This window comes from Patella vulgata, chromosome 3 (assembly GCF_932274485.2).
Source record: "Patella vulgata chromosome 3, xgPatVulg1.2, whole genome shotgun sequence".
NCBI classification, from domain to species: domain Eukaryota; kingdom Metazoa; phylum Mollusca; class Gastropoda; family Patellidae; genus Patella; species Patella vulgata.
Window position 1 is genome coordinate 47,314,341 of NC_065881.2, and position 17,337 is coordinate 47,331,677.

The following is a 17,337-nucleotide window of genomic DNA, read 5'->3' on the forward strand; positions in this document are numbered from 1 at the left end:
ATGACGTTGATATCGAAATTGAGCTGGAGGATTTATCATGACATGATAAATCTCGATTGGTAAATTTAACAATTTACGACAACGCCCTTCAGGTTAATGTCATTAGGTTGGCAACCCGTGTTATTATTTTTGATTAGATCTTCGTTCAGCAGTACATATGATTAATAAAATGTGACCTAATGTTTAGTTGGTTGGTAGTCAAGTAGTTAGATACCTGGATTCTTGACTAGAAAAACCGTTTTGACGAGAAGTTCATCTCCCTTTCCCTTCGTTACTAAGGGAAGATAATAACGAAATGGCCATTATTTCATTTAAGTACATACGTGTTTGGATAATCTAAAAACACTACAACCAAACTGTTTACAAGTATATAGTTTATGTGAGTGTTATGCAAAGGACATTTATGGTCCACTTATCGAAAATAGGTGAGTCATATCAATAAGGATTATATAACACTACAGACGGCAGTGTTAGTCTTATTTTGCACACGGCACTCAACTTCATTGATTAGGGGACCACAAATTCACCCATGGGGGTTTAACTGGCAAAATACAATTTCTATATAATTTGTGATCGCCAAAACCGAAAAACTTGTTTATGTTTTGTTTACACTGTAAATAATAACAGATTTGGTAGTTATGTCTGCTGTGTCCATATGAAGAAGCGGGTCAGGTGGAAATTTTATGTATAGGTCCAAACAGACTCTGGAGTTAAGCTGTTGGTTTAATTTGTTAGATAATTATAAAAGTCCTTACTAGACTAAGTCTGTACTAAACTTAAAAAGTAGCAGCAGAGGTCTTTGATATCGGGGGGGGGGGGGGGGGCGAATGGTTAGCACGTGCGTGCTGTATCATAAAGCCTGTCATTGAGTCAACTGGCGTGGTTTCGAATCCCCGGTTGTACGTGACAAGGAGTAGGGTCGAATGTCCAACCTCGTGCGTTTTCTTCGGGTCCTCTGGTTTCCTCCCACTGCTAAAGACCCCTACGCGCAAGCAAATTATTGAAATAAAGTTAAACCATATGTTAGTCCCGAAATGACCTAGTTTGTGTCGAGTGGACGTTAAACCCTCTCTCTCTCTCTCTCTCTCTCTCTCTCTCGGGTGGAATAAATTGAATCCGAATAAGCTGCAAGTGACGCTATAGGGTACATAATGAAATACTTCAGAATCTATAGGGATGTTAGAATGCATTTGCTGGAACGGTATCATCTGTGATAGGTGCAGTGTTATGTGTATCAGTTGAAGGGGATATTTAATGTCCACATGCAAGATGTTTTCGATATAAAGAAGCATATACTATACACAGTCCCAATGACAAATATTAAGACAAACAATACAGGTAACAAATATTATGACAAACAATACAGGTAACAAATATTATGACAAACAATACAGGTAACAAAATATCACTATTTTGTGTTTAGAAAACATACAGTGGATTTCATGTAATCTTTATTGCCAATTAACAATATGAATGCACTTTATATTACCCCATCGCTTACATTGGATAATCTGCAAATAAATTAAATTAATTATAAATGTAAAAAACAAAACCATAGTTTTTCGTTTTCGTATAAAAATAAAATTAGAAGCCCAAAAATCTAGAAGCGAAGTTTCACAGCAGTTTAACCAGAATATAGGTAATGGGTTGGGTGAACACAGCTAACACCACAAGCCGTTGAACAGCATTTGCTTTTACCAGGACAATCTTTATCTGATCGACAGTCATTTTGCCACCTAACACATCGAAATTCTCTCGATACTTGTGGACAAATACCTAGAAATAAAAGAGACCTATAAAGCTGAATTATCCCCCAGTTGTGTAACTGTTAAAATACAGATCTATATTTCGTTTCGTTTTTTATACTTTCGATGGCCTATACTACATGAAGATCTGACCGGTTGTTGCGATAAATCACGTCAGAGGTCATACGAGCAGCAAGTGAGCAAATGACGTCAGACATTTGATTAACCAATCAGCATTAGTGTTACTAATGGATTACCCACAGTTCCGTGCAAAACACTCCTAAAGCTCGCCGTAACAGACCGTTTCATTGGCTAATACCTCTAACTATTCAGAACACGTCAATGATAACAACTCTTCCAGATCCTAGTGTAGTAAAGACAAGTAAAAAGAAATTTTGAACTATAAAAACGAAACGAAATAGGATCTGTGTTTTAATCAGATTGCCTATAAAGGGATATTGTCAGCTATTACAGTCGTGTTTAACCGTACAAAATGACTTCAGTACAAGGGCTGATTAAGCTGTAAATTCCAAAAGCATTCGTAGGTTTTCATCCTTATTCGGATTGAAGCCAATTTTCCCGGACCAATTTATCCTTGTATATCACACCACGCGCCTGGTTAATCAAGGTAATTTTTTTTTATCAGCTATGAAGATGCCAAATGTACTCCCGATAAAGATGTAATATTTTGAAATCTGATTGATACGTTAAGAACTTGTTATTTTCATTGTGCTGTGCAGTTTAAAGTCAATATCAAAATTTATTCAAGGTTCCAATATGTGTCAATACCCTTTTAAATTGTTCCAAAACAAATTATTGCGTTATATTTGGAAATTCTTTTAGGGTTAGAGTAACATACCGGCCATGCTCTCTAATATTCGCCTCCACCCCCGCCTCTCCCATCAGTCCTTTACAGACTTGATGATCACCCCGTAACCACAGGAAATCATTTTATATGTTTTCATATGTTATTTTTTCCAATCAGTAACTTGAAATTACCGTAAACATGGCATATTTTGAACGTGGCATTGTGTGTGTATGACATTCACAATCCTCACAATCAAATCGTTTACATAATTCATTTCGAAAGCCAGACTGTAATAAAAAAATAAAAATATATACCTGGTTTGGGTGGGGCAGCTGTGTTTCGACACTGGTTACCACAAGGGTGATTACAACATTTTTGTAAACCTGGACAATCGCCATCTTTATGACACTTATCATTTTTTGTAATACAGTACACAGCCGAAGGGCTTGGTGGTGCTTCACAGTGACCTAATAAAAGCGAAAACAGTTGGGGAATTAATTGCCGGGTTGGTTGTAACCAAGAAGAGGAAATTCAAAGTAGAAAATTATAAAACAAAATCCAAACCAAAGTCCATAAGGGTTTCTACAACATATCAAAGGCAATAGTTGTGCTATTCCAGACGATGCGCGCATAATCGTCAAATTTAAAAAGAAATGGGGTTCAATTGCAGGGCCGTATTTAGCGGGTGTGCAGCGGGTACATTGCACCCCCAGAAAAATATGGCGCCCCGAGAAATTGCGCCTCACCCCATCCAATAAAAATAAAAAATTATTTGACAATCTTTCAATTATAAAATAATGAACTTGATTATGATCACACAGTGATGCTCGAAACTTTCTTATATCACATACGTGGAGGCTATGGCGCCCCTCCACTCTGCTGCACCCCCACTTTTAAAATCCTACATACGGCCCTGTACCACTGCTATATATCGCATGATTATGGTACAATATTTTAGAACGTTTTATAGTGTGTTATTCCTACCTGGTTTAGCAGTAACAGCCCATATACATTGTTTACCACATGGATGATTACAGCATTTAGCAGTACCACGACAATCTCCATCATCTGTACATTTATTTACAACTCTACATTTATTCCATATACCAGATGGTGGTAGAGGGCACGTTCCTATTGAAAGGCGTTAAAAAATATATTAAATCAACACTAGATGCATAAGCACTGAAAGGAAAAATAGCCGTTTTCGTGCAGTTTCAGAAAACGCCAATATCTTTAGCGCAAAATATAAATCCATATGGAAATGGTCATCAAACAGTTTAGAGACGTTACGTAACCCATTCAGAGCGAGTGACTTGTATTTCTATGAGTGACCGACCTGATAACCGCAACTATTGATACTATTTGTAGACGTTACCAAGGGAAAAATTATAACAAAGCAATAAACTACAATAAATGGTATTACTCGATGAGAATAAACATTAAAGTAGGCATAAAACCGTTTTTATCCGTCATGTTAGTGTTTTATGTGATATATTTTGAAAATAATTTATTTTAAAAATGGTTTGTAAGAACAATAGGCTCGTTGATTATCTGTGAGTGTTTGAAATAATGTAACACATTATACGAGGGAATATCGGTGAAAAACATTTTGGACGGTCAGGTGAAAGTATCCAAAAACACCGATTAGCGACCAAGTAACCCTCGAATAACACCCAATAACATCCTGAACTACGAACTATTGTAGAAAACTAATTTATTCAATAATTATTATAAAATTTGGAGCTATGTCAGTTTCGGTCGTCAGCATACATTCAAACAAGAGCAAATAACTGGAAACTTGCAGATCATATGTTTGGGCTATTTTGGAGGCCAAGAACACGAGTTGTTTTCTGGTATTTATTTTCTATATTCATCAAAATAAAAAAAAAGAATGTAAATTAATAGCAAATATTCTTATTTACCTGATTTTGTTATATGAACCCGTTTACATCTATAAGCGCAGGGATCTCTACAACATTTATAATTAGCACCACAGTGGTTACTGCTGAAACAGCTATAGGCCAACGGTCTTTTACAGGTTACATACATATTAACATACGGACATTTACCTGAAAATTCATCAAAACCTTAATGTAATTAAATGTATTTAAAAGCACATTAAAACTAATTATGAAAATTAATAAGCATTATTACTGGTTTATTAACATGTAACGTTTGGACGATGATTCTGTCTGTAAATGCACGGAAGTCTTCTATTCATGATATTATTGTCTTAGGCGACAGGCTCGTTGGTAATTATACAGTTCTCTGTCTCTGGTTAAACGTGTAACAAACATTCGCTTCAAATTTTGTGAAGTGAATGTTAACTGTAACCTGTCGCCTTTCCCTTAGTGTACTAGCATATAGAGTATGACAAATTTCAACATTTTAAATGTGTGTGATTTACTAATGAGAATTATAGAGGGTGAAATTTGCAGAGTTTAATGCCTCGTCACACAAAATATATACTTAGATAATTTTGAGATATACATATGGTGATGGAATTATATTTCGATGGTACGAGACTAACTCGAGGTAGGAGAATTTTTCCCGGATACTTCTTCGTTGAATTCTAACGGACGAGGGTTATTTAAAAGTATCAAAGGTAAATTTGAAATATTACGAACGTTCTTCTTGGTCAACTTACCTCACTGCTCGATTACCACAAACTCTTTTATTTAAATTTAAACAAGGGTTTATATCTATATAAGAGCAAATATGTATTTTGGTCAGAATACCCAAACGCAGAATCGATAACATTTCTAGGTTTGTCTGAACAGATTCAATACATTACCTTTGTGTATCGTAACGGGTCGAGGTATAGGTGGTTCGGGGAGTGGTGTTGAGCTTGCTGTGGGAATGGGTGTTTTGCAAACTTTGCCACATCCTTCATTACAGCACAGCTGACCTATAATAATTATCAATAAATTATTGGTTTTTTAGTATCAAATTTTCAAAAATCAAGAAAGTGTGATTTTGCAGCGTTTGGTGTGGACAACCTTACCCGACTTTCAGATCGAGAAGTTAAACAGTGTTTGCACCGTCACTACTCCATGTCGGACTTTTAGGAATTTGTTTAAAATGTTTTAATCATATAAAATATATTCGGTCTATTTGGATAAAAGCAGCGATATTGACCAAATATTCAGATCGTATTCAGATTGTACACGCCATATGATAAAAAAAAGCAGCAAAAAACCAAAAAAAACCCAAATTACCTGGATCACAATCAGTATTTTCAAAACACGTTCCTTTAGCTGTTATAAATAAACAAAGTGTACCCAATCCATGTGGTATAGGACACACACCTGGTTTAATATAAAGAAAAGTTGAGAGTAATAATACTTACATTAATTGTTGCTAGGTTAAGGGGGAAAGAAAGGCTTGGATATATCAGAGACTGAAATATGGTCGTATCTATCTACAAAAGAATTTTCGCTAAAATAGTGGCTTTCTTGGTGCACTAACAAGCGAACACGGGGGCCACAGATTTCCAATCTAACCGTGTCACCAGAACCGCGTCGAATCATATTATAACAAAGTACTAATGATTCAAAAGTCTAAGCCAATCTGGATGCCTTTCATTGTCCAAACAAATTACCCGAAAAGGGGATGCTGAAAATTCCTGAACAAGTTCGTGAGATTGTGATAAAGATAACAGGAAAAATGAAACTACGCTTCGTTGATTCGTTAGTACGGGATATGTGAATACGATCTACGCACCGAAATGTGCTTAATATTAACAATATATGTTGACGTACCGGTTGTTGTTGGGACTAAGGTTGGAGCTGCGGTCGCCGGGGATTGTGCCTGGGATATTGTAGTATTTTGACAAATTGTTCCACAACCATCATCACAACATAACCTGCCTGAAAACATAAAACAAACCGTCGTCATCAATTTATCTCATATTATATAGCTATCCATGCAACGAAACAGTCGTCCATGGGCGGCTAAATCCCTCTTGGTTGTACAATAGATGTTGATTACATAGTGACTCTTGGATTTAATGAGTCGTGTCTTATGATAAGCTGAACAATTCTTGTACGTTCATGATATTCACAGTAGAATGTAATATAGGTCTATATTGGTCTTTGAATATTCTTATAAGAAATATGTGACCATATTGCCAGAAAATGCAGCACGTATATATGTTGCATATTCTGATTCGTTTCAAGTTAAAACATTTGTTAATCAAGCGCAGTTTGATGGCGACAATTTCGTTCAACCCAACAACAGGGCTTTTCTTGGCGTTCCAAAGAAAATGAAAAGGGCCTTATAGTTTATACCTTGCAAGCAAATGCAGTATCCAGAACCTTCCAAAGGCACCATAATCCGTCAACAATTAGTGTTTTTATTTTGTTTTTTTGTGTATTCGAGGTTGTTAGTACTTGTTTACATTATTCATTTATTGCCCAAGGACCTCATATTCATATTACAGGATTCACACTACGCATTATTTAAATTGAGGGTCGTTTTAATACGCCATAAAAGATGTGTGTGAAACGTAAACATGTGTTATTATCGTAATTTTAAACGCAGAAACTTCGCCTCTTAATAGTTTTAAAATAAAAAAAAACAATAACACACAGTTAACTGTTAAATGAAGAGTATGAAAAATGAGTACTAATTTTAAAAGGCAAAAGGACATGTTACGCGACAATTAAATATTAAGGCAATTAGACTGAAAAAATGCGCAGCGGATTTTGTATATGAATCTGACCACTAGAGGCGGGTGTGCCCCGCTTCAATTCTCACTCGTGCATTTATTTTTATACATCATCTGACAACCAATTTGCTTATCTCTCTGCTTAACCTGAGCAGAAAATGTTTATTATTATCGAATCTAGACAAGGTGTGATATAACCACAACCTTAGGTGCGTCGATCACGGTACCACTTAATTAAGAGTATGTAATATATCATAACCTCATTAATTAAAAAGATATTTTAATACTGGATAACATATTTACAGGTACATATGAACATCATTTGGTTGGGTATAGTAACGTCCGGGCCGAATTCCCTCTAGGTCTCTAAAGGTCTCTCTCCAGGTCTGCCTTCGTCTCCAATATCTGTCGCGTCAGATAGGCACGCCATAGTTAATAGCATTAGTAATCAGAACAATGAAAATTAATTATTAAGATTCACACATCTTAGCTCAAGACAAAAGGTGTCAATACGTGTTAAGCCTAAATCTTATATCATATAGACACTCCGAGTATACATGTTTGACAAACCCATTACATCTTACATAATAGTCAACACCCCACACCTGATATAGATTGAATCTTACAATTAATCTGTCACTTAATATATGTCCAAAATGTGTTACAAATAAAATATGAATTCAGAATACAATATTAAAATTTAGATCCCAAATGATATTGTATTACATTCCTCCCTTAACCACAATTTTAAAATAGTGGAAGATATAAAATAATTTATGAAACGATTTTAAAACAATAAAAGATTAAAGCATTATACAATAATTGAAGCATCCAAAAGCAGATGGAATTATTGTCTGTGGTAAAAAAAAAAATGTTCAGTAGTCCACGGAGTAACGCCGGGGTAAATATATTGTCATGGCGGACATATTTCGTAAAAGTTATATACAACATGTAACACAACATCGAAACTAAAAAAGATTCACAAAAGTACAAGAGTCATTGGTCACATTACGCGATTAGTCCTAGATCAGTATATTCTATTAATAACGACACACACTACGTGGGAACACCGTACGCGGAAAAAATCGTCACGCAAATGAATGTCATAAAAATGATAAATGAACGCACAAACATAATCATAACTAGAACTGCGATGCAGTAATGACGGGTTTCACCGGTGCCACGTTACCCTAAACATATGTCACTTCCGGTACCAATGAAACCATTAAACAGGTTTCCACCTCATCATTGCACACATCAAATAAAATGGACGCCGAATCAACCAAATCCAGCAATATCAATTCATTTTATATATTTGTTACATGTAAGTGTACAGTACTTCCGGTGATAATGAAAATATTCCATTAGTTTTATGAAATCAGAAATGGCATAAGGCATCACATGGTGAAAATTTTATGTAAATCGAATAATAATTGCCACTTTTATAGACCAAAAACCTTAAAATGTGACTTGTAGAAAACCGTCAATTCCTCTGCAACCATACAAGTTAGAAACCATTTTCTGGAATCTGTATGATCGTATGGGTTTATTCTATTTGTTGATTGGAATCAAATATCATAATTTTAAAAACATAACAACTCAGACTCATTTGAATAAAATATCTGTTTTGAAAGCTAAAAATACAGTTTTTGCCAAAATGACGTTACTTCCGGTGATAATGAAAATCTTAAATTACTTGTATGAAATCGTAAATAGCATTAGGTATCACATAGTGAAAATTTCATGAAAATCGAATAATAACTGACACTTTTATGGACAAAAAACCTTGAAAAGTGACCTGTTGAAAATTACCTATTTCTCTACAACTGAACAAGTTAGAAACCATTTTGTGATACCTATATGATCGTATGGGTTCATTCTATTAGTTCATTAGAATCAAATATCAAAATATTAAACAAACAACAAATACGACTCATTTCAATAAATTATTTGTTTCTAAGGCTATAAATACAGTTTTTACCCAAATTTCGTCATTTCCGGTGACATGGAAAATGTTAAATTGAGTTGAACTAGTCACAATTGACATTATGCATCAAATGGTGTCACTTTTATGAAAATCCAATAATAATTGACTCTTTTACAGACACAATAGCGTAAAGAGTGACTCATGCAAAATTGACCATTTCTCGGCAACTGCTCATATTACAAACTAATTTTGAGATAGATTCTCTTCGTATGGATTAATGCTACAAGTTTATGAAAGTTGCGAAGAAATATTTTAAAATATGAAAAGCCTGAATGGGTTGTAAATAGCTCATTTTTTCACCTTTTTTCACCTTTAAAATCAAAATGACCCGAAAACGAAATCGAAATTAAAAAAACTGAGCCCGATGTTTTCTGCGCCTTTACAGGGCACACACTTTCAGTCATACCAGATTTGAAAAAAATAATATTTGCTTTCAAAAAGTGGTACCGAACTGTCAAAATTGTAGTTTTTGCTAAATTTACGTCACTTCCGTTGCCGAAAGGTAACTTTACCGGTAACAAAAAAAATGACATTTTGGATTACGGAGCATATGAACTTTGTTTTATACAAATCGAGCAATAAATAATTAATCCAGGACTGAAAAACTGAATTAGCCAATGGGGGTCAAGGAAATTTACGATGACAAAAAATGGTGCCATTTTTGGTCAAATCAGATGACTCTTTAACCCTGGGTAAAATACCACATTAAAATATTCATGAATAAAAAAGTTTTTTGTAAAAATTTAAATTTTCAAAATTTGGCGCCTAATATCTCCGACGATTCGTGGAAAATCAAAAATCTAAAGAACCGTGGCTATGTGCCTTGTCTCTGGCACCATCAGATAATAACTTTAAGATACCAGACCATAGCCTACAAATGGTTCTGAAGGTTTTTATAAATCTTTCCAACAAATATGGTAAATATCAGCCATTTAAATTGGAGGAAAGAAAAACAAACACAATTTGCAAGAGATGGATAGAGAAGAAAGTTAAACAAGAAAGTTTTTTCATACAATAATATAATTCAGGAAGTAACAATCTGATATGAGCTAATTACCACAGGAACCAACATCTTTTGGTAATCAATTCATTTTATACATTTAGTGATCCTGACGAAATTACATTATATGCAGTGATAATGATAAAGATAAATTAGTTTTTTTAAAATCAGAAATGGCAAAGACCCAAAACCTTGAAAAGTGACTTGTAGAAAATCGTCTATTTCTCTACAACCGTACAAGTTAGAAACCATTTTGCGGTATATGTATGATCATATGTGTTCAATATATTTGTTGAGCGGAATCAAAAATCATAATTGTAAAAACATTACAAATCAGACTCATTTGACCAAAATATCTGTTTTGAAGGCTACAAATACAGTTTTTGCCAAATTGACGTTACTTCCGGTGATAATGAAAATCTGAAATTACTTGTATGAAATCATAATTGGTAAAAGGTATCAAACAGTGAAAATTTTATGAAAATCGAATAATAATTGACAGCTGTATGGTCCAAAAACCTTGAAAAGTGACCTGTTCAAAATCGTCTATTTCTCCGCAATTGACCAAGTTAGAAAGGAATTTGTGATATCTATATGATCGTATGGGTTCATTCTATTAGTTCATTAGAATCAAATATCAAAATTTTAAACGAATAACAAATACAACTCATTTGAATAAATTATTTGTTTCGAAGGCTATAAATACGGTTTTTGCCCAAATTACGTAATTTCCGGTGATATTGGTAATGTTGAATTGGTTTGACCTAGTTAAAATTGACATTACGCACCAAATGGTGTAACTTTTATGAAAATCCAGTAATGATTGACTCTTTTACAGGCAAACTAGCGTAAAAAGTGACTCATGCAAAATTGCCCATTTCTCGGCAACTGCTCATATTACAAACTATTTTTCACATACATTCTCTTCGTATGGGTTATTTCTACAAGTTTATGAACGTATCAAAGAAATATTTTAATATATGAAGGCGCTGGATGGGTTGTAAATAGCTTATTTTTACCCCTTTTTTTACCTTTTAATCGAAATGGCCCGAAAACGAAATCGAAATTAAAAAAACTGAGTCCGAGATTTTGTGCACCTTAACAGTGCGCATCTTTTGGATAATATCAGATTTGTAAAAAATAATATTTGCTTTCAAAAAGTGGTACCGAACTGTCAATATTGTAGTTTTTGCTAAATTTACTCGTCTTCCGGTTCCGACAGGAAACTTTACCGGTAACAAAAAAAATGACATTTTGAACCACGGAACATATGAACTAGGTTTTATACAAATCGAACAATAAATAATTAATGTAGGACTGAAAAACTGAATTAGCCAATGGCGGCCAAGGAAAATTACGGAAACAAAAAATGTTGACATTTTTGTTCAAATCAGATGACTCTTTAACCTTGGTTAAAATGTCATATAAAAATATTAATAAATAAAAAGGTTTTTTGTAAAAATTTAAATTTTAGAAATTTGGCGCCTAATATCTTCCAAGATTTGTCGAAAATCAAAAATCAAAAGTAACATAGCTATGTCCCCTGTTTCTGGCTATGTCAAAATGCCTCATATGCTAAAATCCAATGATTATTGTTAATATTACGGCAATATTTCAAAAAACGACATTTTCGGTGATTTCGGACATTTCGCAATGTCGCAGAATGCCGGGAATAGCTTTAATCTCTAAGTCACACCCACTTTCCCAGTAAAACTGAAGACATTGTATCGATCCGACAAGAAGTTGCTGAGATATAAGCAAATTGGAAAAAAAAAAATAATAATAACTAGAACTGCGATGCAGTAATGACGGGTTTCACCGGTGCCACTTTACCCTAAACATGTTACTTCCCGTACCAATGAAACCATTAAACAGGTTTCCACATAAGCATTGCACACATCAAATAAAATGGACGCCGAATCAACAAAATCCAGCAATATCAATTCATTTTATACATTTGTTACATGTAAGTGTACTGTACTTCCGGTGATAATGAAAATGTTCAATTACTTTTATGAAATCAGAAATGACATAGGGCATCACATGGTGAAAATTGTATGTAAATCGAATAACAATTGCCACTTTTATAGACCAAAAACCTTGAAAAGTGACTTGTAGAAAATCGCCTATTTCTCTGCAACCGTACAAGTTAGAAACCATTTTCTGGTATCTGTATGATCGTATGGGTTCAATCTATTTGCTGATTGGAATCAAATATCATAATTTTAAAAACAATACAAATAAGACTCATTTGAAAAAAATATCTGTTTTGAAGGCTAAAAATACAGTTTTTGCCAAAATGACGTTACTTCCGGTGATAATGAAAATGTTAAATTAGTTCTATGAAATCATAAATGACACAAGATATCATATGGTGAAAATTTTATGAAAATCGAATAATAACTGACACTTTTATAGACCAAAAACCTTGAAAAGTGACTTAAGGAAAATCGCCCATTTCTCTGCAACCGTACAAGTTAGAAACCATTTTGTGGTATCTGTATGATCGTATGGGTTCAATCTATTTGATCAATAGAATCAAATATCATAATTTGAAAAAAATAACAAATACGAATCATTTGAATAAAATATTGTTTTTTGAAGGCTAAAATTTAAGTTTTGAGCAAATGACGTCATTTCCGGTGGCAGCGCAAGGGGTAAAATGGTTTGACATAGTCCACTATGGCATTAGGCATCCAATGGCGAAAGAAAATTAAAAATCGAATAATAATTGATTCTTTTACAGCCAAAATTACGTGAAAAGTGACTCATGCAAAATTGCCTATTTCTCGGCAACTGCTTATATTACAAACTAATTTTCACATACATTCTCTTCGTATGGATTATAGCTACAAGTTTATAAAAGTTACGTAAAAATATTTTAAAATCTGAAAAGCCTGAATGAGTTGTAAATAGGTCAATTTTACGCCTTTTTTCACCTCTTAATCCAATTTGCTAGAAAATGAAAAAGAAATTAAAAAAACTGCTTCCGACATTTTTTGCGCCTTTAAAGGACACACTCTTTGAGTCATATAATTTTTCAAAAAAATAATATTTGTTTTCAAAAAATGGTACCTAACTGTCAAAATTGTAGTTTTTGGTAAAATTATGCCACTTCCGGTGCCGACAGATAACACTTTTGGTAATAAAAAAAATGACAATTGAGACAACGAAGCATATGAACTTTGTTTTATACAAATCGAACAATAAAAAATTAAGCTAGGACTGAAAAACTGAATTAGCCAATGGAGGCCAAGGAAAATTACTGAGACAAAAATTTTTAACATTTTTGCGCAAGTCAGATGACTCTTTAATTCTGTGCACAACACGAGTAAAAAATATTCATCAATAAAAAATTTTTTTGTAAAATTTTAAATTTCCGAAATTTGGCGCCTAATATCTTCGAATTTTTGCTGAAAATCAAAAATCGAAAGTAGCGCAGCTATGTGCCCTGTCTCCAGCTATGCCAAAATGTATCGAAAGTTAAAATCCCATGATTATTGTTAAAATTACCGCAATATTTGTAAAAACGATAACTTCGGTGATTTCGGACATTTCGCATTGTCGCAGAACGTTCAAAATAGCTTTATCCTCTAAGTCACACCGACTTTCCCAGTAAAACCGAAGAAATCGTAACGATGCGACAAGTAGTTGCTGAGATCTACTCAAAACAAAAGAAGAATAATAATAATAATAATAATAAGAACTAGAACTGCGAAGCAGTAATGACGGGTTTCACCGGTGCCACGTTACCCTTGAACTTATGTCACTTACGGTACCAATGAAACCGTTAAACAGGTTTCCACATAAGCATTGCACACATGAAATAAACAACCAAATCCAGCAATCAATTCATTTGCTACATGTCAGTGATCCTGTCAAAATTACATTACTTCCGGTGATAATGAAAATGTTAAATTGGTTTATGAAATCAGAAATAGCATCATCACATGGTGAAAATTTTATGTAAATCCTATAATAATTGCCACCTTTATAGACCAAAAACCTTGAAAAATGACTTGTAGAAAATCGCCTATTTCTCTGCAACCGTACAAGTTAGAAACCATTTTGAGGTATCTGTATGATCGAATGAGTTCATTCTATTTGTTGATTGGAATCAAATATCATAATTTTAAAAACATTACAAATCTGATTCATTTGAATAAAATATCTGTTTTGAAGGCTAAAAATACAGTTTTTGCCAAAATGACGTTACTCCCGGTGATAATGAAAATCTTATATTACTTGTATGAAATCGTAAATGGCATTATGTATCACACAGTGAAAATTTCATGAAAATCGAATAATAATTGACACTTTTATTGACAAAAAACCTTAAAAAGTGACCTGTTGAAAATTGCCTATTTCTCCGCAACTGAACAAGTTAGAAACCATTTTGTGATATCTATATGATCGTAAGGGTTCATTGTATTAGTTGATTTGAATCAAATATCAAAATTTTAAACAAATAACAAATATGACTCATTTGAATAAATTACTGGTTTCGAAGGCTATAAATACAATTTTTGCCCAAATTACGTCATTTCCGGTGATATTGAAAATGTTAAATTGGTTTGACCTAGTTAAAATTGACATTACACATCAAATGGTGTCACTTTTATGAAAATCGAATAATAATTGACTCTTTTACAGGCAAAGTAGCGTAAAAAGTGACTCATGCATAATTGCCCATTTCTCGGCAACTGCGCATATTACAAATTAATTTTCACATACATTCTCTCCGTATAGATTATTGCTACGAGTTTATGAAAGTTACGAAGTAATATTTTAAAATATGAAAACGCTGGATGGGTTGTAAATAGCTTAATTTTACACCTTTTTTCACCTTTTAATCGAAATAGCCCGAAAACGGAATCGAAATTAAAAAAACTGGTCCCAACATTTTGTGCGCCTTTAAAGGGCGCACAATTTCAGTTATACCAGATTTGAAAAAAATAATATTTGCTTTCGAAAAATGGTACCTAACTGTCAAAATTGTAGTTTTTTGTCAATTTACGCCACTTCCGGTGCCGACAGATAACACTATTGGTAACAAAAAAAATGACAATTGAGACAACGGACATATGAACTTTGTTTTATACAAATCGAACAATAAATAATTAATCTAGGACTGAAAAACTGAATTAGCCAATGGGGGCCAAGGAAAATTACCGAGACAAAAAAATTTCACATTTTTGCCCAAGTCAGAGGACTCGTTATATTTGTGTAAAACACGACTAAAAAATATTCATAAATAAAAAAGTTTTTTGTAAAAATTTAAATTTTCTAAATTTAGCGCCTAATATCTGCGAAGATTTGCCGAAAATCAAAAATCAAAAGTAGCGTAGCTATGTGCCCCGTCTCCGGCTATGCCAAAATGCATCGAAAGTTAAAATCCAATGATTATTGTTAAAATTACTGCAATATTTCTAAAAACGATAGCTTCGGTGATTTCGGACATTTCGCATTGTCGCAGAACGTTCAAAATAGCTTTATCCTCTAAGTCACACCCACTTTTCCGATAAAACCGAAGAAATCGTAACGATCCGACAATCAGTTGCTGAGATCTACTCAAAACAAAAGAAGAATAATAATAATAAGAACTAGAACTGCGAAGCAGTAATGACGGGTTTCACCGGTGCCACGTTACCCTTGAACTTATGTCACTTCCGGTACCAATGAAACCGTTAAACAGGTTTCCACATAAGCATTGCACACATGAAATAAAATGGACGCAGAAACAACCAAATCCAGCAATCAATTCATTTGCTACATGTCAGTGATCCTGTCAAAATTACATTACTTCCGGTGATAATGAAAATGTTAAATTGGTTTATGAAATCAGAAATAGCATCATCACATGTTGAAAATTTTATGTAAATCCTATAATAATTGCCACCTTTATAGACCAAAAACCTTGAAAAATGACTTGTAGAAAATCGCCTATTTCTCTGCAACCGTACAAGTTAGAAACCATTTTGAGGTATCTGTATGATCGAATGAGTTCATTCTATTTGTTGATTGGAATCAAATATCATAATTTTAAAAACATTACAAATCTGATTCATTTGAATAAAATATCTGTTTTGAAGGCTAAAAATACAGTTTTTGCCAAAATGACGTTACTTCCGGTGATAATGAAAATCTTAAATTACTTGTATGATATCGTAAATGGCATTATGTATCACACAGTGAAAATTTCATGAAAATCGAATAATAATTGACACTTTTATTGACAAAAAAACCTTAAAAAGTGACCTGTTGAAAATTGCCTATTTCTCCGCAACTGAACAAGTTAGAAACCATTTTGTGATATCTATATGATCGTAAGGGTTCATTGTATTAGTTGATTTGAATCAAATATCAAAATTTTAAACAAATAACAAATATGACTCATTTGAATAAATTACTGGTTTCGAAGGCTATAAATACAATTTTTGCCCAAATTACGTCATTTCCGGTGATATTGAAAATGTTAAATTGGTTTGACCTAGTTAAAATTGACATTACACATCAAATGGTGTCACTTTTATGAAAATCGAATAATAATTGACTCTTTTACAGGCAAACTAGCGTAAAAAGTGACTCATGCAAAATTGCCCATTTCTCGGCAACTGCGCATATTACAAATTAATTTTCACATACATTCTCTCCGTATAGATTATTGCTACGAGTTTATGAAAGTTACGAAGTAATATTTTAAAATATGAAAACGCTGGATGGGTTGTAAATAGCTTAATTTTACACCTTTTTTCACCTTTTAATCGAAATAGCCCGAAAACGGAATCGAAATTAAAAAAAATGGTCACAACATTTTGTGCGCCTTTAAAGGGCGCACAATTTCAGTTATACCAGATTTGAAAAAAATAATATTTGCTTTCGAAAAATGGTACCTAACTGTCAAAATTGTAGTTTTTTGTCAATTTACACCACTTCCGGTGCCGACAGATAACACTATTGGTAACAAAAAAAATGACAATTGAGACAACGGGGCATATGAACTTTGTTTTATACAAATCGAACAATAAATGATTAATCTAGGACTGAAAAACTGAATTAGCCAATGGGGGCCAAGGAAAATTACCGAGACAAAAAATTTTCACATTTTTGCCCAAGTCAGAGGACTCG

General features: G+C 33.5%; 1 protein-coding gene across 1 annotated transcript in view; it reads right to left on the minus strand.

Annotated features, from left to right (window-relative positions):
• Window positions 1–1,440: 1,440 nt before the first annotated feature.
• LOC126815684 (WAP four-disulfide core domain protein 3) overlaps window positions 1,441–17,337 on the minus strand; it is a 97,074-nt gene continuing 81,177 nt past the window's right edge. Inside the window, exons 3-9 of the mRNA XM_050541550.2 lie at window positions 6,315–6,422; window positions 5,772–5,861; window positions 5,348–5,461; window positions 4,476–4,622; window positions 3,538–3,684; window positions 2,868–3,020; window positions 1,441–1,776 (exon numbers count right to left, since the gene is read on the minus strand). Coding sequence (XP_050397507.2) covers window positions 1,625–1,776; window positions 2,868–3,020; window positions 3,538–3,684; window positions 4,476–4,622; window positions 5,348–5,461; window positions 5,772–5,861; window positions 6,315–6,422 — 911 coding nt within the window. The 3' untranslated portion in view covers window positions 1,441–1,624. The remainder of the gene's footprint in view (window positions 1,777–2,867; window positions 3,021–3,537; window positions 3,685–4,475; window positions 4,623–5,347; window positions 5,462–5,771; window positions 5,862–6,314; window positions 6,423–17,337) is intronic.